This window comes from Mauremys reevesii, linkage group 2 (assembly GCF_016161935.1).
Source record: "Mauremys reevesii isolate NIE-2019 linkage group 2, ASM1616193v1, whole genome shotgun sequence".
Taxonomy (NCBI): domain Eukaryota; kingdom Metazoa; phylum Chordata; order Testudines; family Geoemydidae; genus Mauremys; species Mauremys reevesii.
The window spans coordinates 112,253,510-112,281,394 of record NC_052624.1 but is presented as its reverse complement, the minus strand read 5'-3'; the positions used below and the strand labels follow the sequence as shown (position 1 = coordinate 112,281,394).

The following is a 27,885-nucleotide window of genomic DNA, read 5'->3' as shown; positions in this document are numbered from 1 at the left end:
GGTGGGGAGTGAGGGAGAGGAATCCCCCAGCCGCCTTCCTCTGGGACTCCAGAGGAAGAAGATTTCCCTGCCCCCTTTCCCTATAAAGCCTTCTCTTCATAGTGGCTGGCACCACCCTACTCTTCTGGGCCGATCCATTGGCCAACCCTTCACTGCTTCCTCCCTGTGGCCACTTCTGGGAACAGCACTTTCCCTCTCCCACATATTCTATCTGGGAGTGGGAGCAGGAATGGCAGAGACCCCCAATGACCCCCAATCCACAAGGCAGGGAGAAGGGCCCGTGGCAGAGGCCCATCTATCATCAGCCAGCAGTAGACTGGAGAACACTTCTAGCCCTGCTGCCCTGTTCATTTAAGCACTAAAGGACAGAGACACCCACATCGCATAGGATTAAGGACAAATCATATCCAGGCCTCAGTCAAGAGGAGGGGGAACTTCGCCTCTGGGCCAGCTTAACAAGAATGCAAGTAGGGTCTTCCCTGAGCCCAGGGCTCCATGCAGCTTCAAATGACTTGCAGGAATGTCTCCTGCTCACTGTTGTTGAATGGAGATGGGCAACCACCAGAAGCCCCTCCCTTTGGTCTAGGTGCTGCCCCCGGACAGCAGATGAAACCATCCCTTGAAGATAACAGAGGTGAGGATGGTACCCCCCAGAACAGCCACTAAAGGTACATGTGAGGGAGCGTGGGGCTTGTTTGGCTGTATGGTGGGAAGATATCAGGTTCTTCACTTCCCCCCACAAGGAAGTGGGCTCTTTGGATCTTAACACCCATACTTTTGCAAGGGAGCCAGAAGCCGTCTCAGCTACATTTGTAAAGGTTTGGAGTGCATGAAACAGAAAACTTTGGTTTTCCTAACCTCTGCCTCCACAAGTCTCACCCATTCCCACTGAACAACACTGCTTTCTCTACCCTGGGGTCAAAACTGGTCTTTGTAGCAAGACAATAATAGTGTCTTTATCCAGCAAACAATGCCACCTGAAATATTAAACTATATAATTTATATTAAAAATGCCTGTTACCTGACCCTGAAATTTGGAGCCAGCTACAGGGCGCCGTCTCAGGTTGGTGAGCAGGAGCAGCACGTTTTATAACATGATCTGTGTATAACTGGATTTTATATTTACAGCTCAGTTTTACTCTGAGGGGTCTGTAAAAATGACATTGTGGGGATTCATTGTGTATTATCGCACAGTGACTCCACCTCAAACTGGCTCAGTTGGCAAGTGACAAGATGGGATTTTTCTAGCTGCTAATGCTGAAAGTTCAGCCGGCGGGGGGTTGTGTGTGTGTGTGTGGGGGGGGGGTGGCGAAAAGACCCTCTCATGTATCATCACAGGTGGCAAGTAGTCTGCAGGCCAAAATCATGGCCTCAGTTACACCTGTGTAACCTCATTGTCTCCAAATGATGTACTGAGCTGCACAGGCATAACTAAGGGTCTCATTTGGCCTGCCTTACCAGATCTTTATTTCTAGTGGTGGTGGTGATGATGATGCATAAAACAGAGGGAATCCAACTTAGCTTTCAGAGGCCTTGTTGAGTTTGCAATTACCAAAATCGACTGTTTACATGTAAACAGATCAAATTTAATTTGGAAGCCAATGATGCGTGACACACCTGGAACTCCATGATACCAGTTTTACAGAGTCACTTTTCAGAGAAGAGTTTCATTTTATGAATAAATGCATTGAAGGCCACATCCTGTGTTCCGTGGAATCAGTGCATTTCTTGAGTAGGTAAGGAATATAGGGGTGGGCCCTTATTAATTATCCTTGAACTAATCAAATAGTTATCAAAATGGAAGTAAAAATATCTTCAAAAAGCTACTCTTCAACAAGAATAAGAAAGCTCCGTTGGCTAAAATTCATTTATAACCCAAAGAAGAAGTCAGATAGCATACAGGTTAAACTTAAATTGTGGTTCATTTCATTTTTAGTAAGAATTTTAAGATAATAATTTGATAACAAGGATCCAGTTATTACAGTGGAACCTTATTTCCCAAGTCCTGTGGTTACATGGTTCAGGCAGAAGACCAGTTAAGAGAAGAGATATACAGGAAATAAAGCATTCCTAATGCACATAACTAAGATGGGGTATATTTCAGGGGTACAAATATCAACAGTTGGCTATATCCATACAGAAACAAAAATAAGGTTAAATCTCTGTCTCTACAGACCATGCTGCTCTTAAATCTAACTTAGTTTAGATATTCTCATGCACATATTCAACAAGATATTGCAACAAATGAATCTTTATTTTAACTTGTCTGATAAATGATTTTAAAGAAGATAAAACTGGCTAGAAATAGTTCAAGTACTTCAAAGAACTGATGTTTTTTTAAAACGCAGGCTACCGTCAAACCTTGAATTACGTATTGTAATTCCTACAGGTAATGCCCCTGGAAACCAAACCAATGGGAATGACATTACCACACTAGTCAGAGCTGATTGGTCTGCAGTGATGTCAGTATCAGAAGTAATCCCTGAACAGACAGAAAAGGTAGATCCAGGAATGATGGGAAAACTTGGTGGCCCCTGGCCTCGGTGTACATTGACTATTCTTGCATACCAGTGGGTATCTTGGTGAGTTTAGTACTTTGATATTGTACTCAACTCTCTCTAGGAACAATTTATTTCACATCTGCCTTTTATATTTAATAAAAAATTATAAATAAATAAAAAAAATAAAAAAAGAAAGAGCACGTAGGACTCATATCAAGTTTTGGATTTACAACCCTTGAAGCTGGCTCCATTTACCCACAGAATAGGTCCTGCATGGGCTTGGCACTCTGTATTTCCCTCCCACGGCCTTGCCAAGCTGCGTAAGCCACAGGCTGAGGACACTGCTTGCTGGACTGAAGTTACTCAATTTTCATGGCCCATTCAATCCTTGACTGCCAACTAGTTCTGTTGCTGTGTTGGCACCTAAGTTAACAGAATTCCTCTCTCCTCGTTATATCTTTTAGCAAAAGATTAGTCACATAGCATAGTTTTTAAAAATGAAAAGGCCACCTTAATTACCTATGATACTTGAGAGCTTAATTTATTATACATTGTTTTAAGACTCTTCATTCACAAATGAAGTCATTTTACCTAAATACATTTTCAACATATGGTACATAATATATAATGGCTTATTGTATCTGATGGTAACAAATGCTTTCTAACTAGAAATTCAACAGGAAGAAAGTACTACGACGTTTCTAGTTTCACAGGGTATATAGTATCCATGGAATATGATTGCTCAGCAGTTTTCTTCATTGCAAAAGTGTGTTAAAAGACCTCTTAAATGTCCCATTCCATGAAAAGAACCACTAGACAGCAATAAACAGAGCTGTGAGAGTTCACAGGATTTTCTAACTGAGTCAAAGAGAGGTTTGTTCACTAGAGTTTCTGTCTCTGGTGAGCAGCTCACTGCAACTCCATTAATAACTTGCATTATTTTATTTGCATGCTTTAGCTGTCTTGAAAATCTTAAATTGTTATCTTCTGCAATCCAGGTGCATGCCATATGGCGTTTGTGCAACTAAAAGTGAAGGGGTCTATTCTCGTCTCGATGTGTGGGGAATCCCTGAACACCAAGAGAAGAACATATCCTTAAGGGTTAAAGGAGGGAACACATTTTTACTTGATTACAGGGCTTAAGGAAGAAACTTATATTTGCTATAAAGAATGTAAAGCACACGAGCTGTATGTTGTCTTTGGATCCTTGGAATGGCTTGTGTTGAAGCTGCATGGTGCCATAGAACAGTACATTTATCCCTGGCAAGCTAGTTTCAAGTAATGCAAAGGTAATATTTTGTTTGCCATAATGGAAGGCAAATCTCCTTTCCCTTCATTCATGGAATCTACATGCTTTTCTAGTGTTGGCCAAATTATATTGGTGGAGAGGTGCTTTGGCTGGTTAGATTTGCTAGGACTGCAATTCACAACATACACAAGCTTATACTATTTTACACACTTTATATCACTTTAATAGCAAGTATCTCTAAGAAAGTAGCTTGATTTGCGAGATGGCACAGTGTTTTTTAAACATAGTGTAATGTATAGCTACTAATTTTCCTCTCTAGTGCCTTGGTACAGCACATACAAGTAGATTTGTGACAGAGAGTTACATTCATTGCACTTTCTCAAAGGGGTAAGAGCAAATGAAGTGCTACTTGCATATCAACTTTGATCTTTGCCTAAATAATTAAATCCAAATAGTGAGAGTCATAAGCAATCTCAAAGGGCTAACTATAAAACCAGTGTTTTCATTAACTCTGGAGTTGAAAAGTGGAGAAAAGGAGATTCTCACCCTGCCTGATGAGGATGGGCTTTTTTACAGATCTGTGGGGCTATCTATGAAAAAATAAATCCCAGGTCTCTTTAGCAACCAAATGTCTGTTTAATATCCCATTAATAACCCCAAAAAGCAATTTCCACTAGCAAATTAAATCTGTTTTGCAATCTGTTTCACTATAGTTGCCATTTAAGACAGCAGAATGTGTCTGCATCGCTATCAGTTTGTCCTATGAAAAGTTTTATCTTCCAATGAATTTATGAAAGTATCATTTTCTGTATCCAGCTCAGAGGCTAGATGGCTATAAATGTGAATGTTCAGATTTTGAGCTCTGATGCTTCAGTGTAACTGAAATTGCACCAGATTAAGCCGCTTTCTATATAAACCACCAATAAACACAGGCTCTAACGGTACAGGATTTACAAATAAGTAGGAATAAAATAAGACTATGCAAAATGGACACTGCACAGCAACTTTCTGGCTTTATCCTAGGCAGACATTTGTTGGAAAACAGACATAGCAATCTTGCAGAAGCATATCACTTACAAAGCTAACTTACCTTGCATTAATGAGGTACTGTGCTAAGCTGATGTTTGCCGGGGAGCCTGTGATTGTAACTTGTCGCTCTGCCGAGCCTTCTGTGGCATTAGCAATCTTGATCTGCGCTCCTGACATCTGCCTGATTTCATTTATCTTACTGCCTTGTCTGCCAATAATGCAGCCTATTAACTGGAGTGGGACAAAGACTGAAATTAGTGCCACAGACACAAGCAAAAACCATTTAACTGCAACTTGTCGTATCGATCGAAATGTGGTTACTAAGGTCTCTTGATATCAAAACAAAAGATTTTTGCTGTGCTGTTTGGAATGACTAGCTAGCAGGGTCTATGGGCTCAGTGGTCAAGCTCCTATAGTTAAAGCATTGGCATTTTGTAGGTGGTTATGTATTAACTCAGTATCACAGGCAATTTAGCCATCCAATACATCAGAGAATACTGGCATATTGTAGTGCTACAGAATACAAAGTAGAGCCCAGGTTGAATTTCCAGTGAAAATATCAAGAGATGCAACATGACAAATCAGACAGCCTGAAAGCTCTATTGTTGTGTCTGTGCATCAGTCTGTAGACGAGCTCTGTGTAGTCCGAACGCTTGTCTCATTCACCAACAGAACCTCACTCACTAGGTCTTTCTAGCTTGTGTGACAGTCCTAAACTTTATTGACCAAATTTTGCCCTCCTTTACACTGATTTCTTTCCATTAAAGACAATGGGACTTATAACCATGTAGTTGAACGCAGAACTGGGCCTAAGGCGTGATGACACTTCCTTCACAACTTGATCCTTGGTTTTATTTGCAAAATGTAAGTCAGGATGTGTTCCTATGTCCCATTTTATCCTTCAGTAAAATTGTACCGGGTCTATTATAGGAATGGGCAGGTGAGGGTCTGTGGCCTGCAATGTGCAGGAGGTCTGACTAAATGCTCACAATGGTTCCCTTCTTAGCCTTAAAGTCAACTGGTAAAATACATTGCATGTTGTTTCAAAGGCTGCTTGAAAGTTCTTGGTGAGCTACAAATTTAGTACTAGTATTATTGATTTATATTATGGCAGGGTCTAAGCCAAGGTTAAGGCCCCATAGTGCTAGGCACTGAGCAGCTAAAACACAAAGAACACAGTCCCTGCCCCAGAGAGTTCACAGTCTAGATGGCCAGACAGGCCACAATAGAAGGACAAAGCAGATAGATGGAGGAGTGGGAGAATGTGGCAAATAAATGTAGGAGATTTCCCATTCCATAGTCTGAGAGTCTGTTTGTGTGTTAATTTTAGGAATTTTTCCTTTTCTAAGGAAGGATCAGTGAGAAAGTTGTGGTGAGGCAACTTTGGCTGCCCCTTGACTCCTCAGATTTCCTTAACCCTGGTCAACCAAGTTCTAGGCCTGAGCATGGTACTGGCTGCTACAGCTGGTCGTGTCCTAGTCACAGAGATAAAAAGGTTTTTGAATCTGTTAGCAGTAGAGTAGGCAAAACACAATACAAATGTGTGTAAAAACTCTGATTTTTGTTAACATTTAGAAAAAATGCAACCAGCTCTAGTCAGCAGGGTTTGTTAAAGTGTCTGTGGCCTGTCAAAGCAGTGGAGTTGTTCTGGAGCGTGCTCAGATGGTAGCTGCCCTGAGGGAGTTCATGCATGGTACCATGAGGACTATTTTATCACCTCTTATTCAATGTGTTCCTGAGGCCACTTGGAAGGGGACACCAAAGACACCCAATTATATGCTGTTATCATGCCTGACCCAGCTGGTAGAGTGGAACCAATAGCCTTGTACCTAAATGAGTTTGGGGCTTGAATGATTGTGACTCAGTCCAGATAAATTGGAGATAATGTTGGTGGAAGCATCCAGAAGTGCTGGTGGTATTTTAATCAAGACCATGACTGAGAAATTGTGACCACCATTTGTGACCCAGATGAACAACTTAAGAGTATTGCTAGACCTGGGCTGCTCCTGGATGCCCAAGAAGTGGTGATGGCCAAGAACACTTTTTAATTTGCGCTTGGCAAGGAGAGGGTCACCTTTTAATTTCTGTGTGGAGCTTTCCACACTTACCCTTTGTCACCTTAACCCTCCCTTGCTGCAATACACTCTGCATGGAGCCACATGACCGAGACCAAACACTAAAGCTAGTTCAGACTATGGCTGTCTCCTGGGAGCACATTATACTGAGGCTCTGGGCTTGATCTAGCTTAGTTATTTATATGGTGTGCATTACCATAGCATTGGACTGTATGATCTGCATGGACTGCCAATACGTTTCCTGGAATCTTAGGGGCTGGTTTTAATCTATGCAGTTTAAATGGTTTGGTATCAGGTGATCTGAGAGACTGCCTCTAGTCATTTTGATGGCGTAATACTGGTGTAAAACCGGCATGACGCAATGGTGAGCCAGACCCTTTACATTTTGTCTGCCTCACTCTGAGAAGGAGTCATATGAAATTATATCCAAAACTGATGCTTTTTTTCCTAGACAAATCTTTCTAATACTACTGACTGGCCCATTCAGGAGAAGCCATCTCTCATTCTGTAGATGGTTGCACAGCAGGATTTGGCAAATCCTACTGGGTCCCTTGCAACAGAGGTGGGTCCATGAAACACTGAAAGTGACAGCACTGTATGAAGTGTTGTATGTTCTACAGTTACAGGTTTGCTGCTTCTGAAAACTCTCGGCCGATACAATTAGAGGATGAGCAGTACAGGAGTCTGACATTTTTCTTTAGCAGGACCATTGGAACTGTTTTGAGACTGACATTCATGAGGTCTTCCAATGTATCATGGGCCTGATTCTCCTCTGATTTACAATAGTGTAATGCAGGTGTGACTCCACCAAAAACCATGTAGTTACACTGGTGTAAATCAGAGGAGACTCATGCACCCACTAGTTCTTAATTGTCTGTTCAAGTCCATGGCAAAATTCCTATAACATCAATGGGAGCGGGATCAAGCCAGGACCATAAAATTCTAGCGGATGGGACCATGAGGACTGATTTTTAGCTGACACCAGTTTAACTCTATTGATAAGTGGAATTACTCCTGATTTACACCATGTGAGTTCAGATTCAGGCCCTGTGTCTTCCTTCGTGTTTGTTATTAAGCACTGCCCGTGTACTCAGCACTATACAAAGACTATCACACAGAAAGAGAGAGTATGCCAGTTATACTTTAAACTATAGCCTTCCAGTGTGAGTTTTCTGCTTGTTTGGCTCCTTATGTCCCTCACTGCCGCATTCTCTCAGTATGGCACTGGGAATAGCCAGACATTTAGTCTGTAGTTTATTACAAGGCTCCTACTGTAAAGCGCTGGCTTGTCATGGTGGTGCGTGGCTTGCGGGCTGTTTGAATATTTCACTTCTAGATAAAACTGGATTCCATTTGGAATAGCGCTAGCAAAAAGTACTGAGTAGGCAGCATCTGAGACTGAAGTTTTCTGCTTATCCCGAGTACAGGTACTGCCAACTCAAGCTTCCCAATGCTGCCTTGGCAGTTTACCTCCACTGGCCTGGTGGGAGTAGCTTCAGGGGTGAAAGAGGAGTGCGGGCTCAGCCCATTGACTCCTTGGCCGCTCTCCTGGGACTGCCAACAAGGCTGGACCCAAGACTGGAACTCATTTAATAATGACCACTGAACAACTGTCAGATGGGAACAACTGTCATCCAATACCAGTCTTAACCACTGACCAAAGGTGAAAAGACATCTCCCATTATTTAAAGGAAATTTCAGTCCATGTAAGAATCGATTTATTGTGTATCCGTGGAATTGTTTCTGTTACATGTTATACTGGATGTGTCTGACATTCCCAGGATACCACCTGTAGCTGTGGCTTCCTAACATGTTACCCTGATGTAAATCCAGGGTATAACTGACAGTAGAACTTGGTCTATGATGCTCTCTTCAAAGGAGACTCTCTAATTGTTTTTCATAAATACTTAATTTCATTTCCTTCTCATTATTTTCAATCTCTTTTATTCTTTCTGCTTCTTTCCTCTGTTGCACAAGTACACTGCCTTGTTATATGCCTCAGAAGGGCTGCCATAGTGGGATTTATTTATGCATTTTTATTTAGATAAGGGGCTGCATGAGGGACAGTGTAATTTAGTGGAAGTCACGATCTCCTGATATCTGATCATAGCTCTCTCACGGACTTATTGTAGGACCTTGGACACGATGCTTGACTACTCTGTGCCTGTTAAAAAGCAGCAGTAATATTTAACATCTCCCCTCTTCCCTCCCAGGTATAATGCACAATCTGGCTCATAGTGATTTCACAGACTTCATAAACAGATATAAAGAAAATTGGTAGGACCAATTTTGAGACAACGACACTTTTATTGTCATGGTCCCATTGATTATCCACGGGAAATTAAAAATTGGGCTTCCCCTTGGTTAAAGAGGGACCGAATCAGGCCAAGACCAAATGCAAGAACATATCAAAAGACAAGGGGGTAAAATACATATTTTTCAGAAATCACTTCTCCTTGATCAAACCCAGGTAAAAATATCTGGTTAATTACGTATTACCATATTGGGTGCTATCACATTTGTGGCTCTCAGTATTAAACCTTTTATTGTCATGGTCCCATTGATTATCTTGGTTAAAGAGGGACCGAATCAGGCCAAGACCAAATGCAAGAACATATCAAAAGACAAGGGGGTAAAATACATATTTTTCAGAAATCACTTCTCCTTGATCAAACCCAGGTAAAAATATCTGGTTAATTACGTATTACCATATTGGGTGCTATCACATTTGTGGCTCTCAGTATTAAATTAAATTTACTGGGCCAGATCTTCAACTGCTGCAAACTGGCATACCTCCTTTGACTTCAGTAGAACTATTCCAATTGACACCAACCAAGGATATGTTCCAATATTTTTAATGCGGATCATTAAACGTTGGTGGTAGTAAATGAGTTCTTTTAAGCCACATTTTCACCTTTTAAGCCCTTTAACATAAGTAATGACACATGTTCAAATTCAGGAAAGTACTTAAACACGTTTAATTTTAAATTAAGATTAACATTGTGCCTAAATTCCTTTGCTGAACTGAGCTTTCTTGAATCAGGATCATTCAGAGGATAGGGTGCAATTTTATTGCTGACATTCAGACAATGGATATATTAAAAAGCAACATCTGGGCTCTTAGGTTGGCCCTACTGGATATATTTGTTATGTTTAGGCACTCTGTTTACATGCGCCCAATTCTGCAGGTAGTCAGTTGGAGTTTTGCCTGAGTAAGATCTGCAGGATCTAACATTTTTCCCTAGATCTTCAGCATTTCTCAGTCAAGGACAACAGCTATGTATTGGGAAGGCCATATTTACCTTCCCAGTGTCTTTTATGGAGATGGTGTTGAATTTGATTGTGAGACACCCTTATGGTGCTTATGTGATGAGCTTCCCAATTAGCTATTTGAAAGGAAGGAGTCATTATTCCTCTCGAACACAGAAGGCTGGCCCATCAGGTTGTCATTTCCAATTCAGCTGGATTTACAGGCCAATTTATATTTATAGAGAGCATTTATCAGATTTGCGGCATTTTATTTTCAAAGCATCCTGCTGTTTTGGGGTTTTTTGCTTTCTGTTCATTGTTCTCTCTCTCTTTTTTTTTAAAGGGGGAAAGGTGATTTTTATCTTACTGACCAATGTGTTTTGGTTTTTTTTGCAGTGTCAGGTGTTTTAAGACTGTGATCCATCTATGCCAGCTCCATTGTACCCCACTTCCACCACCTTCTCCATCCCCCCACCTAGCTATCACCACTCCACCATTATATGCCAAGATGTACATCACAAGTTTTTCCTCTTACAGTGTAAGCCTGGAAAGCAGAAGAAGATCCCAGCAGGTGGATGGAAGATAGGGCCCCCCAGAGCTCGGAGCAGCCCCCGCAGCTTCCCAACCTCTGCAGGCAGTGTGGGGACCCTGCAGCTGGGCTCCTCATTTTGTCAGGGATAGTTTTAGTAAAGGTCATGGACAGGTCATGGGCAATAAAGCAAAATTTACGGAAGCTGGTGACCTGTCCATGACTTTTACTAAAACTATCCCTGACAAAATCTTAGACTTACTTATGCTTTCCTTGGGCAAAACCCTACAGTCTTTACTTAGTTTGTATTTGGTGTTTGCTTAGGCAAATTCCTACTGTGTTTGAATCAGGGGGAATCTGTCTGATCAAGGACTGAGTAACAACTCAGACTTAGCCTCCTGGGTTTATTTCTATTTAAATCATATCCTGTTCTTCTTTGGTCATTCAAGAGCATGTGTAAGTACAGTGGTCTCGAGTCTCTTCTAATTTCCACTGGTATCTTACATCCACTTGGCAAAGAGGTCAATGACTCCTCAAGATGCAAAGCAGTAGAGAAAGAGGCCCATTAACACAAAAATAATTATTCCTAGTTTGCACCAGTGCAAGGGGAGACTAACGCCCAGAGTAGGCTGCCCTCACTGATGTACACTTTGCCCTTCCAAGAACTAACAGTTTACACAGACCTATTTTGCAATACTAGACAAAATAAGGGCAGAGAAGGATAAAGGTGCAACACTGAAAGTGAAGCAGAAAGCCCCCTGATGCACTGCTTAGGAAACTGTTTCAGAACGACCCATGCTGCGAGTATGTAGGTTCTTATACCTTATTAAAAAATCAATTCATTTCCTTGGCTGCTTGTCAAGATGACAAATATCAACCCTGATTTCCTATTTGGAGCAATAATCAGTATTGCCAAGTAGCAGCAATAGCAGAAAGTATTGATGCTGACACTTTATTTTTAGGGAGGACTCAGCTTTTTTCTTACTGTTACTAGCGCGGCCTCTCGAGGGATATGCTGGTCACTACATGTATAATGAACTCAGAATAAGTGACTTTTGGTGAGTAATTTAGACAATTCAAATCAATGTTGATGGATGAGCTAAAAGCAGGCAGACTTTAATTACTGAAGGCCAGATCATCACTTCTACTGAGGCGACCTACTGTGGGTGCAATTCCCTCTAGCCACCAGGAAAGGGGGTGAGGAATCAACCCACCTTGGGCCGCTACAGTTGTCCCTCCATGGGGACAGTGGGGTGTTGGGGCAGGGCCAAGAAGGTTGGAGACATTCAGAATTTTCATCATCCCTCTTAGTGGGAGGGATTGTGCGGGCAATGTCATGGGGAGGGGAGGAGCCTCTCGAGCTGGTAGATCCTCTGGATGTTCCAGATGCACACGGGCAGTAGTTGCTCTCCATGCACTGCCACTACCCGCCTCTCCTTCCCCCTACAGGAATTGTGCTGCCATTGGGTGACTCCCCCTCTGGCTGCTCAGCTGCAAACACAAATAGGACGTGGTGGGACTTAAGGCTGTTTTAAGCAGCAGTCACTCCCTCCCGGATTATTGCATGCAACTCTAGGGTATGTCTGTGCTACAGCGGCATGGCTAAGGGGTTGCAGCTACGCCACTGTAGGGTAGATGCACCCTACATTGCCGGAAGGGTTTTTTCCATTGATGTAGATAGTTCACCTCTCCAAAAGGCAGTAGCTAGGTTGACAGAAAAATTCTTCCTTTGACTCAGAGGCAGGGCTGCCCGGGGGGGGGCAAGTGGGGCAATTTGCCCCAGGCCCCGGGCCCCGCAGGGGCCCCCACCAGAATGTCTGAGGCTCCCCCCGGCCCCAGCCCCGCCTTCCGCCATCCCCCGGCGCCTCAGCGCGCTGCGTCCAGGAGCGGCCCTGGACAGAGCTAAAGTGGCATAGCTTGGACGGGGCCTGAGCTCCTCCCGCTCAGAGCCGTGTGGTAAGGGGGCGGGGCTGTGAGCTCAGGGCCGAGCAGCGGGAGCTCGGGGCCCCGCTGGAGCCACGCTGCTGCAGCACTGTCCAGGGCCGCTCCTGAATGCGGCATGCTGAGGCTCCGGGAGAGGGGGGAGGCGGGGGTAAGCAGCATGGTAAGGGGGATGGGATAAGGGGCAGGGAGTTCCAGGGACAGTCAGGGGACAGGGAGGGGGCAGAGGTTTGGGGGGGCGGTCAGGGGACGGGGAATGGGAGGGTTGGATCGTGGGCATTCTGGGGGTCTTGTCAGGACTCGGTGGGAGGGTGGATAGGGGTCAGGGCAGTCAGGGGACAGGGAGCAGGAGGGGTTCGTGGGGGGTGGGGTCCTGGGGTGGTGGTTGGGAGGGTCTCGGGGGGTGGTCAGGGGACAAGGAGCAGGATGGGTTGGGGATTCAGAGGGAGGTGGGCAGTTGGGGGACAGGAAGTGGGTGGGGGTCAGATAGGGGGCAGGGCCAGGCTGTTTGGGAGGCACAGCCTTCCCTACCCTAAAGCTCATTCAGCAGTTTGAGGCTTGCAGACAGCTATTTAACACAAAGAGCCAAGCTGTTATCTTTTCCCTTAGGGCTACCATTCCTTTCACTTCTCAAATGCCAAATTATAGTCTACATTTAATTTCAGTGCCATAGGGAGAGTCATGTCAGGGGAGGGTAGCTTCATTTAAAATTAGCCACTTTAGATTAACAGTGATAGAGCCAAGAGAGCCATGGGGGAGAGATCACATGAGAAGAGCAATATCCTACACCACCTACCTCCTTCCCAACCCTACCAAGGGAAACTCCCCTCCCCTGCATTCCCTGAGGCTCCAGAGGGGTTAATTCAGTGGTTCTCAAACTTTTGTACTGGTGACCCCTTTCACATAACAAACCTCTGAGTGCGACCCCCCTCCTTATAAATTAAAAACACTTTTTTATATATTTAACACTATTATAAATGCTGGAGGCAAAGCGGGGTTTGAGGTGGAGGCTGACAGCTCGCAACCCCCAGTAATAACCTCGTGACCCCCTAAGGGATCCTGACCCCCAGTTTGAGACCCCCCTGGGTTAATTTAATTTTAGCACCGTGTCCATTCACATGCATGTGCTATTTTGAGCATTCCGTTTTCACAACATAGGCTCATCTCAGATTCTGGAACAAGCTCAAATGCTCAGTTCCTGGAGTATGTACATAGTCTATACTAAAGACAAACCCACAGTAACCGTCTCGAGTTTGTGAGGGACCCCATGGAGCCAGTCTCTAGGAAACAGATAAATTCATGGAGGTTAAGTCCATTAAAGGCTATTAGCCAGGATGGGTAAGGAATGGTGTCTCTAGCCTCTGTTTGTCAGAGGGTGGAGATGGATGGCAGGAGCGAAATCACTTGATCATTACCTGTTAGGTTCACCCCCTCTGGGGCACTTGGCACTGGCCACTGTCTGTAGACAGGATACTGGGCTTTGGTGTGACCCAGTATTGCCATTCTTATGGTCTAACCTAAATGAACCCAAAGTTATGGAGACAGATATGGGTCAAGGAAGCCAGCAGAGTATCAGAAAGCTGGAAAAATCTCAGACTGGATGGGCTCAGGTGTTTGGTCACAAGCTCAGGTGGTTCAAAAGTTTTGGATTTTTTTTTTAAGCAGAATTTTTTTATTGTTTCTTTAAACAATCAAACACAGCAAGCAGCAAATATTTGGCCACACACTTCTGAAACCCCAAACCATGTTCAGGTTTTGGCAGACTAATTTCAGCTTTTCAATTAAAAAAACCACAACAAATTTTGAAGGAAAGCAGACATTGTCCGTGATTTTGTCTGCTTTTTAAAAACCCCTAGTTTTCGATCCAGAAAAAGTTTTGATGGAAAATATTTGTCCCACCCTTTTAATGAGCTTTAGTGCCTTTTAGCACTAGCTGATGCTGAGAACCAGTGATATGTTGTAAAGGTGACTTGAAAAGAAGTTCTCAAACCTGAGTTTGTGCCGAGATGCGGAAGGTTTTTAAATATTTATTTTTCCCAGGGCTTCCCAGGGGTGGGGTGGAGGGGAAGTGGGGCAATTTACCTTGGACCCCACAGGGGCCCCCTCGAGAATATAGTGTTCTATAGTATTGCAACTTTTTTTATGGAAGGAACCCCTGAAACTGCTTTGCCCCAGGCCCCCCATTCCCATAACCTGCTCAGGCAGCCTCTCCCTGTCTCCAGCCTGCAGGGGAGGGGCTTGGTGGTGAGGGAATGAAGCTTTGGCTAGTGAGCTCAGAATGGGTGCAGCTTCAGGCGTATCAAGAAAAATTTGGGGCCCTGGTACATAGTGTTCGCTAGGTCCCCTCCCATTTATTTACACAGACATTAGGCCCCTCCCAACTTGAGCTGGGGAGGGGGGCGAATTGTCCTTTCTTTCCATCAGCCCTAGGTTGCTCTGGTGAGTTGTGCCTGCCCCAAGACTCTGCCCGCTGAGAACATACACCCTTCTGTACTGCAGTCAGCTGCTCTGGCTGCCAGAAACACAAACAGCCAAAATTCCTGAGCTGCCTGTATTTTATCACAAGAATCCCCCCGACAATTGTACCACTTCTCGGGCTGGCAGCACTACACACACACCTGTGCATATGCAGAGTACCAAGTACATTTAGCACTTCTATTAATATACCGTTGAATTTAATGCTAGGAGCCAACCCAAAATATTATTCCATTTTCCTAGCTGTAGCGTTCCTGCCGGCTATTTCTATGCCTAAACCCATTTCATCCTCAGGGATCCCTTTTAAAAAGGTGGCAGTGAGACTGGGCTTGACTTAACTTACAATGGGTTTGATTTAAAACTCACATATGCTGGCTTGTTCTACTAGATCTTGAAAAATCTGTTACTGCAGGAGGATTTTTCAAATAATGCAGTGATGTCAGAGGTTAGTGCTGAGTCAGTGTGTTTTACAGTTGTGAGGCTAGGAACAGATTCTCTCTGTTGCAAAAGGCACACAAGGCCAAAGTCTGCTCTCGCTTTCATCAGCAGATCTCCAGAGAGACTCTACTGGAGTAAATGGAGTTACTCTGGATTTACAGTGCTGTGAGCAAGAGCAGAATTTGGCAGTGAGCTTCCCCAAACCTGCACTGTAAGGACAAATGTGGTGCTCTCATAAAATTCTGAACAAACAATAAACTAGATGATAAAACATATTAGCAGAGTGTCCTCCTACTAATGCAAAGCTTGCCAGATCTCAGAAACTTGGGAAAGGAGAAGCCTTTTTCCTATTAACTCTGATTTGCTTTCTCCTCTTCTTTCTATAAATCACTGCCACTGAGATTAAGAGGGTTTATATGATGTTATAAGTATCTGGTAAGTAATGTAATTGTTATTTGTGATCCCATTCATGCTTGAAAGCTTTTTTTTACTGGAGGGAATATCTTCAATTTTCTGTGTCATTCGTTTATAATGAAAGTTGATAAGACCTAGAGCGGACGGCAAATATTTGAATGTTTTTTCTATGGCAGGCAAAGAATCAGTTGGAAATGTTAAGGGGATGTCTAAAGTTCCAGTACCTTGTAGGGTAGGGAGAGGACTGTCGCAGGTGAGAGGTGGGTAGGCCAGTCATATCCCATTTTGGAGTTCACAGAGTTGGAGTGTTGCTCCAGTTTTTAACCTCTCTTTTTAAAAGCAATGTTGTTTACATTGCACGTTTATATAGTTTAAGTACATTTTGTGCTCATGAAAGATACTGAATTGACAGCCTTGGAGACAACGGTCCTCTGATTAGTCCAGAACGATATGGCACAAGCAAGTTACAGTGCAGTTTCCCCAAACTAGCTGGCCTATGTGTTCTCAATCCTACCCTGGAGGAACTTCCCCATAGAATATGGAGGTTGTTCATTTTCCAAGTCCATTCAGTTCTTGGTGTTTTTACTGAGACTGTTAATCTGGGTGCCACCTGTGATGCAAACAACTATTCCTTAGTTACTAACTTCACTTAGGGCACCAACCATCCAGTGATTGATAACTAGGGCTCTCAATTAATTACAGTTAAAATTAATCGTGATTAATCACACCGTTAAACAATAGAATACCAATTGAAAGTTATTAAATATTTTGGATGTTTTTCTACATTTTCAAATATATTGATTTCAATTACAATACAGAATACAAAGTGTACAGCACTTACTTTATATAATTTTTATTACAAATATTTGCACTGTAAAATAATAAAATAAATAGTATTTTTCAATTCACCTCATACAAGTACTGTAGTGCAATCTCTTTATCGTGAAAGTGCAACTTACAAATGTAGGTTTTTTTTGTTACATAACTACACTCAAAAACAAAACAATCTAAAACTTTAGAGCCTACAAGTCCACTCAGTCCTACTTCTTGTCCAGCCAATCGCTAATAGAAACAGGAGATAATGCTGCCCACTTCTTATTTACGTCACCTGAAAGTGAGAACAGCTGTTTGCATGTCACTTTTGTAGCCGGCATTGCAAGGTATTTATGTGCCATATAAGCTAAACATAGTATGCCCCTTCATGCCAGGGGCGGCTCTAGGTATTTTACCACCCCAAGCACGGCAGGCAGGCTGCCTTTGGCGGCTTGCCTGCAGGAGGTCCCCAGTCCTGCGGATTCAGTGGCAGCCTGTGGGAGGTCTGCCGAAGCCGCAGGACCAGCGGACCCCCTGCAGGCATCCCGCCGAAGGCAACCTGCCTGCTGCCCTCGCGGCGACCGGCAGAGCTCCCCCCGTGGCTTGCCACCCCAAGCATGCACTTAGCGTGCTGGTGCCTGGAGCCGCCCCTGCTTCATGCTTTGGCCACCATTCCAGAGAACATGCTTCCATGCTGATGACGCTCGTTAAAAAAATGTATTAATTAAATTTGTGACCGAACTCCTTGGGAGAGAATTGTATGTCTCCCGTATATTTAATGTTATAGAAGTCTTGGATGATGACCCAGCATTTTGTTTGTTTTAAGAACACTTTCAGTGCAGATTTGACAAAACACAAAGAAGATACCAATGTGAGATTTCTAAAGATAGCTACAGCACTCAAGATTTAAGAATCTCTAGTGCCTTCCAAAATCTGATCGGGACAGGATGTGGAGCATGCTTTCAGAAGTCTTAAAAGAGCAATACTCTGATGTGGAAGCCACAGAACCCGAACCACCAAAAAAGAAAATCAACCTTCTTCTGATGGCATTGACTCAGATGATGAAAATGAACATGCGTTGGTCTATACTGCTTTGGATTTTTATCGAGCAGAACCCATCATCACCTTGGACGCATGTCCTCTGGAATGGTAGTTGAAGCATGAAGGGACATATGAATCTTTAGCGCATCTGGCATGTAAATATCTTGCAACGCCAGTGTGACGGTGCACTCCATATGATATTATGAAAATATGCTAATGAGTGTGAATATGATGTAACTGGAATATGCTTCATGCAAAATGTCTCTTGTAAGGTATCATTACAAAGCTTATAATCTACTGAATATGGTCATCCAATTTGTATAAATGTATCATTCTTGTATCTGAAACTAGAAATATGAAATATAACTCTGCAAAGTGTGGGCCATTAATGGTGGCTTGAAATCTTGATGGCTCCCATTAACCAGGACAACTGGTTGTAAATGGCTCTGTTTACTTGCAAGTCTTCCTGTATACCTGTGTGCTGGCAAGTGAGTAATGAAGTCTTACAGTGACGTGATCATGTCACCTGAACTGGAATCCATCTTTAACCTGGTGCCTTTCCATTTAGATGGAGGGGTGGGAACCCAGAGTGGGACAAAGGATTCCTGCCTTGTGCAAAAGTTATATAAGGGGGTGGAACAGAACAAAAGGGGCTGCAGTCATGAGAAATCCCCTAGCTACCGCCTGAGCTGGAACAAGGGCTGTACCAGGGGAAAGGATTGGGCCCAGACTAGAAGGAGAATAGGCTTAGACTTGCATGTTTCTGTTTCATTTGGCTTGGTAACTTACTTTGTTCTGTCTGTTATTACTTGGAACCACTTAAATCCTACTTTTTGTGTTTAGTAAAATCACTTTTTACCTATTACTTAACCCAGAGTAAGTATTAATACCGGCGGGGGAGGAACAGCTGTGCATATCTCTCTATCAGTGTTATAGAGGGCAAACAATTCATGAGTTTACCCAGTATAAGCTTTCTACAGGGTAAAATGGATTTATTTGGGATTTGGACCCCATTGGGAGTTGGGTATCTGAGTGCTGGAGACAGGAGCACTTCTTAAGCTGTTTTCAGTTAAGCCTGCAGCTTGTGGAGGACGTGGTTCAGACTTGGATCTGTGTTTGCAGCAGGCAAGTGTGTCTGGCTCAAACAAGGCGGGGCACTGAAGTCCCAAGCTAGCAGGGAAAACAGGCTCAGAGGTAGTCTAGGCACCTCAGGTGGCAGCTCCCAAAGGATTTCTGTGACCCAACCCATCACAGTCGGCTACAACAGTGCCATACAAATGCCTGTTCTCACTTTCAGGTGATACTGTAAACAAGAAGCGGGCAGCATTATCTCCTGCAAATGTAAACAAACTTGTTTGTCTGAGCGATTTGCTGAACAAGAAATAGGACCGAGTGGACTTGTAGGCGCTAAAGTTTTGCATTGTTTATTTTTTAATAGAGTTATTTTTTGTACCTAATTCTACATTTGTAAGTTCAACTTTCATGATAATGAGATTGCACTACAGTACTTGTATTAAGTGAATTGAAAAATGCTATTTACTTTTACAGTGCAAATATTTATTATAAAAATAAAAATAAAGTGAGTACTGTAAACTTTGCATTTGGTGTTGTAATTGAAATCAATATATTTGAAAATGTGAAAAACATAAAAAATACTTATATTTAATATAATAATTATTGTTTAACAGTGCGATTAATCATGATTTTTTAAAAAACGCATGATTAATCACAATTAATTGTTTTAATCGCTTGACAGCCCTATTGATAACACCTTCAGTAACAACCAACCTGGCCTTACTGGACCACGTGAACACAGGTGAACTGCTCTGTATCTCCGTCCTTGTCATTCAACAGAGCCATCCAGTCTCACTTTGTCTTCTTTTTTTATACCACTATTCTACTAACTCTCCCTAGATGTATTAATTCCTTACGTATCCAAAATTCATTCGAGTACTGACACTAGCATAAACCGTAATTTCCCCCCCTTTTGCCCTGCACTCTGATACTCTGTAACACAGTTCTGATAGCACAGTCTAAATTTATTTTGGTAACAAATTGATGAATTGACACAAAATGAAATATTCCACCTACAGTAGCACGAGTGAGAGAGACTGACTATTGGTCCACTTACATCATTTGGAATAGTAAGCTCATGGGAACTGGTTGGAGTAGTGGCATCCAATCCTATATTGAGGGGACAGAGGGGAACACATTATGCCAATTGTTTTGAAAAAAAAAAAGGAAGACACTACAAATGATATTTAAAAGAAGGAAAATATGAAAAAAATAGATAAAAGAGAGTAGCAATGAAAAATACAGAACTGCTAGCAAAAGAGAAAAGAAAGCAAGAGATGCAAAAATTAAGAAGGTTGGATTGACTTTAATTTATTCTTATTTTAATTAACCTTTAACCCACCAAAATAACAAATGTCACGGCAGAGTCTACAATGCTATGAAAAGTTTCTAGAAAGTGGATGGTTCCACCTATAAATAACTATGAAATGTGTTCCATATACATTAATTGCCAAAAATGATCGGATATCTGAATTTTGACCTGTCTACCAGGAATGCTGAATTACTCAAAATAAAAAGTGGAAATCTATGGTAAACAAAAAGTAAAATGTGAAAAGAAAACTGATAAAATAAAGAAAGATGGGGAAAATAAACTAGGTGAATTTAAATTGTACATGGGATTAGTGATGTTGCAGAAACGTTGGAAAGAAATTTTTTCTTTTTTTTAAGGGAAATGTACAAAATACTGTAAGTTGCATACATTTGTTTTTAAATTGGGTGGACAAAAGGAAAATGCTTAGGAGAAATGCAATTAGTGCTCTAACACTCAGTATAGTTACGGAAACATACAAATCACAAATATAACAAGGAAAAGATTAAGGAGCAGCATGTTAATGACAAGTAGAAAAACAAGGAAAATATAAAGCCAGGAAAGGTAATTTCATATTATTTGCTGATATTTTATCAGATACACCATGTAGAAGCAAATTATATTGTTTGTGTCATTTTTCTTTCTTCTCTTTCCAATTTTTCTGTGTATAAAGATATATTTTAAAATGTATTTTTCCCACAACTAGCAAAGATGGAAAAGGAATAATTTTATTCAGAATACCTTATCTAAATGTTCATTATATTTACATTAATTTGTTTACATATTGTGTATGTTTATTTTACACTGTGTGTATATTTGCTGAATATTGTAGTCCAAAAATCGTATAAACAATTAAAATAATGAAATGATTGAGTCTCTCACAAAATTTGATGTATTTGATAAAAATGTTATTACTTGCCATACAAAATATGTACCAGTGTATAATTATTCATGTCTTGGGAAAATCTTGACTTCCAAGCCCAATATTTACTGAAACAAAATAAAATGTACATTAAACTGATTTAATTGAAAGTTTATCTAATTTCATTCCTCTTTTCCAAACAAATATCCCTGACAGGCCTTAACAATTATGACCTTAATTGAGCAAAATTCCATTGCCTTCATTGGGAGTTTTGCACAATTAAGAACAGCAGAATTTGTTCCAAGGACAACAAGAATAATGAAAGCCAAAAGGAATTTTAGCATACAAGGTATGCTTGTTTAGGTCCTCAATTGTATGTTCTAAAATTTTTAATTAATCTGTAATTATAATGTAAATACATTTTCCATTCTTAGATTTTAATTTCTCTTTGGATTTTTTCAATGCACAATACAAAAACAAAGGTCCAACAAAATTAATTTGATCAAGTACTTTAGGTAATACTAACTGGTACGTACTATGTGGTGCATAATAACTTTGCATAGGACTAACTCAAAGAAACTCAGGCTCTTTGGCTGATGGCACAAATTAAGTGGATTGTATTAAAATAAATGGAACAAACAAAGCACAAGAATTTAGTAATGACGAAAAAAACACAGAGCCACAGGGAAAAAGAACAAAGATTAAGGTGTGAAAACAAAAGGATCATCGGTCATTGCCCACATTTAGTATTAAAATGATGTAATGACCATGGGAAACAAAGCTGTTAAGAAGAAGGACATCCCCAGGGGGTCATGGGTACGTACCAGGGAAACCAGGGGTGGTCTGCCCAAGGGGAGTAAAGGGGGGATGCTGCATAGCCAACTGGTGAAGCTTGGTCAACTGCAGGGCAGGATGGGAAATTAGAACTAACCAATCAAATGGAATTATTTCAGAGTAGAGAAAACCATCTTACATGTTTTAAAACTGGATTAATTAAAATTAAAATAAAGGTTTACTCATTCATTCTATTCTACTGTATAAAAAAACTGGTTAAAATGACGTCTCTATTGTTATTACATGTAATGGCTATAGTTAATATTAACTACTTTTCTGTTGAATTACATATTAAAAACTCAAATACATAGCATGCATAAAAGACAAAAAACTGTCATTTGTATCTGGGTCATTGTACTTTCTAGCAATTATTACAGAAGTTATCCAGTTACGCTAACACTTGGCTATATGGTACACCGTTAAGTACAGGCATCTACAGGCATGTCTTAATGTTAACTGTAGAAAGTAAATGCTGCCCAGAACAAATAAAAGAAAGAGAGAAAGAAGAAGGGAGTAATTTACATGCGCTGGACTCACATCTGGATGAGGGATGGCATACTGCCCCTGAATTGTAAATGCCTGAAAATGACAAGCAAAATTAAAGATACGTATCAGTCAGATTAGACAATAAGTACTCCACTCTCATCAGGCTAGAGAGAACCTGGTGCTGTTTCCCAAATCTAATGCAAATCACATTTCATTACATGCTAAGGGAAGCTTAATTTTCTTATGCTGCTTTGACAGCTGCACAGTACAGGAAGGGCTCTGTTGTGCCTTTCAGGTACAGCCCAATGGGGGAGGTGTTGCGAGGGGCACTGCAACAGTGGGTGCTCCTCCAGGCATGGCACCCCAGGCAGGCACATGTGGCCACATTCCACCCTCAGTGTAAGAGAGGGCAGACTGTGGCCAAATGCCTCCAGGAACATAGGGGCAGCAAGCACTTTCCACCACAAGGGTCAAACTCCATGGGTCTGTGCGGAAGAGGATTTGGGCCAGAACTGGCCGCTGGACTTGCTCGGAGATGTCTTTGTGCTTATCTTCAGGTGGTGCTACAAAACAATGTTTTTTTCAGCCTCCTCCATCCCTGAGGTAACTGATTCCTGTTCGTCTTTCTCACACCACTCCGCACAAGGCTGGACTAAGGATTTTAAAATGATTCACGGGGATAGTAAAATTAATTTTCTTCTTTTACATAAAGAGCCAGATTCTCAACTGAAATACAGCTCTTTGCCCCACTCAAACAGTGCAAAAAGGTTGGATTCTGTCCACAAATGGCCAGCATGGAATTCTGCTGGTACTGGACGGAGGAAGCTCCCGTGCCAGCTATTGTTTGCCACTAGCATAAGGGGCAAGTCAGGGAAGGGAGGAGATACATGATGCTGTGGCTGTCCTCTCCTGCTGCCTCTCTATTAAATTCTACAGGATGGTTTAAAAAAACCCCAACCTATACAAAAGGTTGTAATTGTCTATTACATTCTGCACAACTTTTCCAAAAGGGATAGCCCATCAAAACATTTTAATGTGTTTGTGCTTAGACAGGAGGGAAAACAGAAGGACAGATTATAATTTATAAATATTTGCACAGACAGAATCAGAAACAGGAAGAGAGCTGATTAGCTTCGATTGCAAAATGCTTATTTGACAAAAAGGTCTCTGAGAAAAATGACTGCTCTGAAAATTATAGAACAATTCATTTAATGGAGTTTAATTAAATGTTCCAGCTACTTATTACAAATTTGTACACCAGCACTTCTCTCATTGAGCAGAAACATTTCATTTATTTTAAAGTTACTTATAAAGTCGGGCCCCAATCCTACAAATACTTATGCCTGTGAGTATCTTTATGCACACAGGTACTATTAAATATAATGGGACTAGTCACGTGCATAGTCAGTTATGTGGAGATTTGGGCATAAAACCAAGAAGTAACGCTTTGATAAATTGTAAATTAAGGCCCTGAGCCAGAAAAACACAAAAGCACACGCTTAAGTTCCACCAAGAGCAGTGTCATTTAAGGACATGCTTAAAGCTCAGCACATGTTTAAATGCTTTGCTGAATAGGGATAGACGTAAGCACATGCTTGTTTTGCTGGGTCAGGACCTTATGCAGGTGTTTAACCTCAAGCATGAGAGTAGTCCCATTGATATCATGCTTAAATACTTTGCTGGACTGGGGTCTAATTCTGTGAGCAAATCATTTGGACTGAAAAGCACTACACTATATCTTTGACCTTCTGGCCTAATTCAGCAGTGTTCAATCTGAGCCTAGCTCTATTTCAAATATAGTAGAAAGAGCACACTTCAGCAGAGGTACTGGAACAATTTGTATGGTGGGGTGCTGAGAGCCATTGAACCAAACTGTAAACTCTGTATATGATGGAGACCACTTCAAGCCAGGGGATGTGGCAGCACCCCCAGCACTCCTAGTTCCAGCACCTTTGCACTTCAGACTGTAAAACACTTCGGGGCAGGACTGTGTCCTCTCCATTGCTGGAAGAAGCCAAGCACATTTTGGGAGTTACTGCAGCAGAAATAATACATAAAAATAATTGACCAAATGCATGGAAAGAGGAAATGGTCACTTCAATTTACAAACCAGGGGTGGGATCCTGCGCCCAATAAAGTCAATGGAAATTTTGCCACTGACTTCAACGAAAGTGGTAATGGTTGGTCCCCTGGGTCCAGGGGTGGCTCTAGCCATTTCGCCACCCCAAGCACGGCGGCACGCTGCGGGGGGGGGGGGGGGCGCTCTGCTGGTCGCCGGTCCCGCGGCTCCGGTGGACCTCCCGCAAACGTGCCTGTGGATGCTCCACGGGAGCCACGGGGCCAGCGGACCCTCCACAGGCATATCTGCAGGAGGTCCACCGGAGCTGCCAGCCGCCCTCCCGGCGACCGGCAGAGCGCCCCCCGCTGCGTGCCACCCCAAGCACACGCTTGGCGTGCTGGGGTCTGGAGCCGCCCCTGCCTGGGTCTAAAATTTGTCCTGATTTACAGCCTGTGAAGTCACTGAGGTTGAACGAAGGGTAAGTCAGGGCAAAGTCTGTCCCTGAAGAGACAATGTTGGAAGTGTGCATTGTTGGGATAGGGTAATGTACAAAAAATATGGGTAGACAAATGGGACAAAACCTTGTTTCTTTCAGACATGGGTGGTGTTTTGGGATTATTTAAAAAAACAACAACCCTGCACATGCTGGATTTTAGTACGGATCTGAGCTAAGAGAAAGGCAGCATTGTGTTCACCTTCCTTTCCGTTCTGCTACGTAATACTATACTGAAAAAAGCACAGAGAGGATTAAAAAAATGTTTAAAGCAGCAAAACCCATGCAAAATCCCATCTCATCAAATAATAGTAAGAGTCTGATTTTTCCAGGGTAGCTTGATATGCAGAGTATAGTTAAACTAAGCAAACAAACCCCAAAGCTTTCAGCTTAACCATGAAATAATTTGGAACTGAAACTGATCCTACAGGAAGGGAGAGTGACCCCATCAGCTTCACTGCTGATACCATTTTATTTTGTTTTCAATATTAATTTGTACTCAGGATTTCTTATTACACTATCAAAACCATAATGCATATACAGTATTTAGACACTAGAAATAAAATCCATGAAAAATCCTTTCCTTGCTAACTCCCAAGCCCCCTGCTACCATTTTCTAAGGTACTGAAGAATTTGCCTAATAAGGGAGAGACTACAGGTTCAAAGGTTCACACCAAATATTAGAATCAGCTATTTTTTCTTGATTGAACTAGGCTGTGTTAAGAAAAATATAGACCATCCAGCTGTTTTCTCTGTGATTTATAAAATTAAAGATGACTAGAATTCAGTGATTCTGTTACACTATATGATGAGACAGAATTTCAATTACTTATTCCAACTGTTGAGAGCATTCCAGTGCCTATTTTTAATATTCTTTTATTTGAGTAATTTGTTATGCACTGAGACAATCTTTGATGGTAACATCATTTACAGCACTGCTACTGTGCATCACTGAATATATATACATCTGCTTTAAAGGAGAACACCACACTATAAATTTAAAATATATGTCTGGAGTAACTTACTCTGTGAACTTTCGCAGTCAACTGAGATCAAATTCTAGAAAGGTAATTTCAATTCCAATTCTATCAACTAAGAAAGTAGGTATCTTACTCTGAAGAAAACCAGTCAAAGTAAGAGCAGAAGACCTGGATAGCAGGAATTCATATTTAGTTAGGTTTTTTTTCCCAAAATGTACCATAAAATACATCAGCCAACCATGACTGTAACTGGAGAATCAATATGAAGGACATTAACATTTTTGTAAAGTGGCTAGTTAGTGTTATCGAATAACGATGTTGGGAAAACTTTTAATCCACAATGGCCTGACTTGCTCTTCGATGCACTTATGAGATGTAGCCATCAGCCTTCTTATGAACCAGCAGCTCTACAGAACGCTGAATTGCTCCAAATGGGTGCTATGGCAATTACAGATGCCATCTGTTGTCAGATAGTTCCAAGCGAGGGGGTCATTTGACACTCTAGGACACCACTCTGAAAACAGGAAGTCGAAGGCCTCTCCTTTGGCCATAACATAAGTGATCATGGAGAAATGGTGTTCTAGGTGAACTGTTGGCACAACAGCTCACACACCATATCAGTGGCATGTCTAGATAGTCCACTGGCTGTGTATATTTTTGGGAGGTCAGTTTCTCAACAGCTGCCCTTCTCCACATTAGATGAATGAATGCAATGAAGCACCAGGTTAGTATGCTTATCTCAAGGCAATATCCAAAGGGAAGAACAAGACATATTGTATGGAAACACCATAGAAGGGCTAAAAGTGGGTGGGATCCATGGTCACATAGCTTGAAGGGGCAGCAAGATGTGGAGAGGACAGCCATACCTCCACCATGTAAAAAAGCAAACAACAACAAAGCTTTGGATATGGTATAAATCGGGATGTGCAGAACAGGTGGAAACTCTTCAGGACAGGGACTGTCTACTGCTCTGTTACTGTGCCTACCACAACGGGGCCCCATTCATGGTTGGGCCGTAGACACCACTGTAAGAAATAATCGTAAAAATAATCCAGCATATAATACTTCTTGTGTGCATATTTTATCCAGAAACTCATGACTTGGCCCTATGGAATATTAAAATGATGAAAACTTGAAAATTAGTAGAGCATTTCTTGAGCAGAAGCTTTGTACTCTGTGATCACATGGTGAAAGCTGATCAATACTATAACTTAGTTATATTGCTTTATAAAATTGATGAAACTGCAACTTAAAAAATAATAAAAAGATTTGTTCCATTAAAAGTATCAGAGGGGTAGCCGTGTTAGTCTGGATCTGTAAAAGCAGCAAAGAGTCCTGTGGCACCTTATAGACTAACAGACATAATGGAGCATGAGCTTTTGTGGGTGAATACATCCAACAAAGTGAGTATTCACCCATGAAAGCTCATGCTCCATTACGTCTGTTAGTCTATAAGGTTCCACAGGACTCTTTGCTGTTTTTACTGTTCCATTAAAGTATTTCTGATTTTGGATACAAGTTTCTTTACAACAGAACAAATTACCTCCTTACTACGGAAGCTAATTTTAAATCTTGATAAAATACCAATTGTCTTATTTTTGTTCCTTTCTATTGTAGAAGATTACAGAGTTATACTCTAATTCAGAGGTTCTCAAACTGTGGTCCACCAAGACCCTCAGCAATTTCAAGTGGTCTGCAAAAAAAAAAAGTTTGAGAACCATTGCTCTAATGTGTTGTCAACTAGCAAGCAGAATATTCCTGATGCAGCTACTCATGGTAGGTGACAAGTTCTTGGCAACATCAACTATGATGTTGCATTTACTGGAAAAGCCACAGAGAAAAAACAAAACAACCCAGTGCCAGGGACATAAACTGAAATGAATAGGGAACAAGTATCAGAGGTTTCATAGAATCATAGAATCTCAGGGTTGGAAGGGACCTCAGGAGGTCATCTAGTCCAACCCCCTGCTCAAAGCAGGACCAAACCCAACTAAATCATCCCAGCCAGGGCTTTGTCAAGCCTGACCTTAAAAA

General features: G+C 41.8%; 1 protein-coding gene across 18 annotated transcripts in view; it reads right to left on the bottom strand.

Moving 5' to 3' along the window:
• The window catches only part of LOC120396454 (poly(rC)-binding protein 3-like), a 585,054-nt gene that overhangs the window by 20,081 nt on the left and 537,088 nt on the right, over positions 1-27,885 (bottom strand). For 15 of the 18 annotated variants that reach the window (XM_039521351.1, XM_039521349.1, XM_039521363.1 and 12 more), the window contains 4 exons: positions 22,371-22,412; positions 21,824-21,899; positions 19,886-19,938; positions 4,841-5,010 (listed from right to left, as the gene is read on the bottom strand). In XM_039521351.1, coding sequence (XP_039377285.1) covers positions 4,841-5,010; positions 19,886-19,938; positions 21,824-21,899; positions 22,371-22,412 — 341 coding nt within the window. Of the gene's footprint in view, positions 1-2,776; positions 3,314-3,386; positions 3,571-4,840; positions 5,011-19,885; positions 19,939-21,823; positions 21,900-22,370; positions 22,413-27,885 lie in introns of those variants that run through there. The other 3 variants (XM_039521362.1, XM_039521361.1, XM_039521360.1) reach the window with 3 other exon arrangements.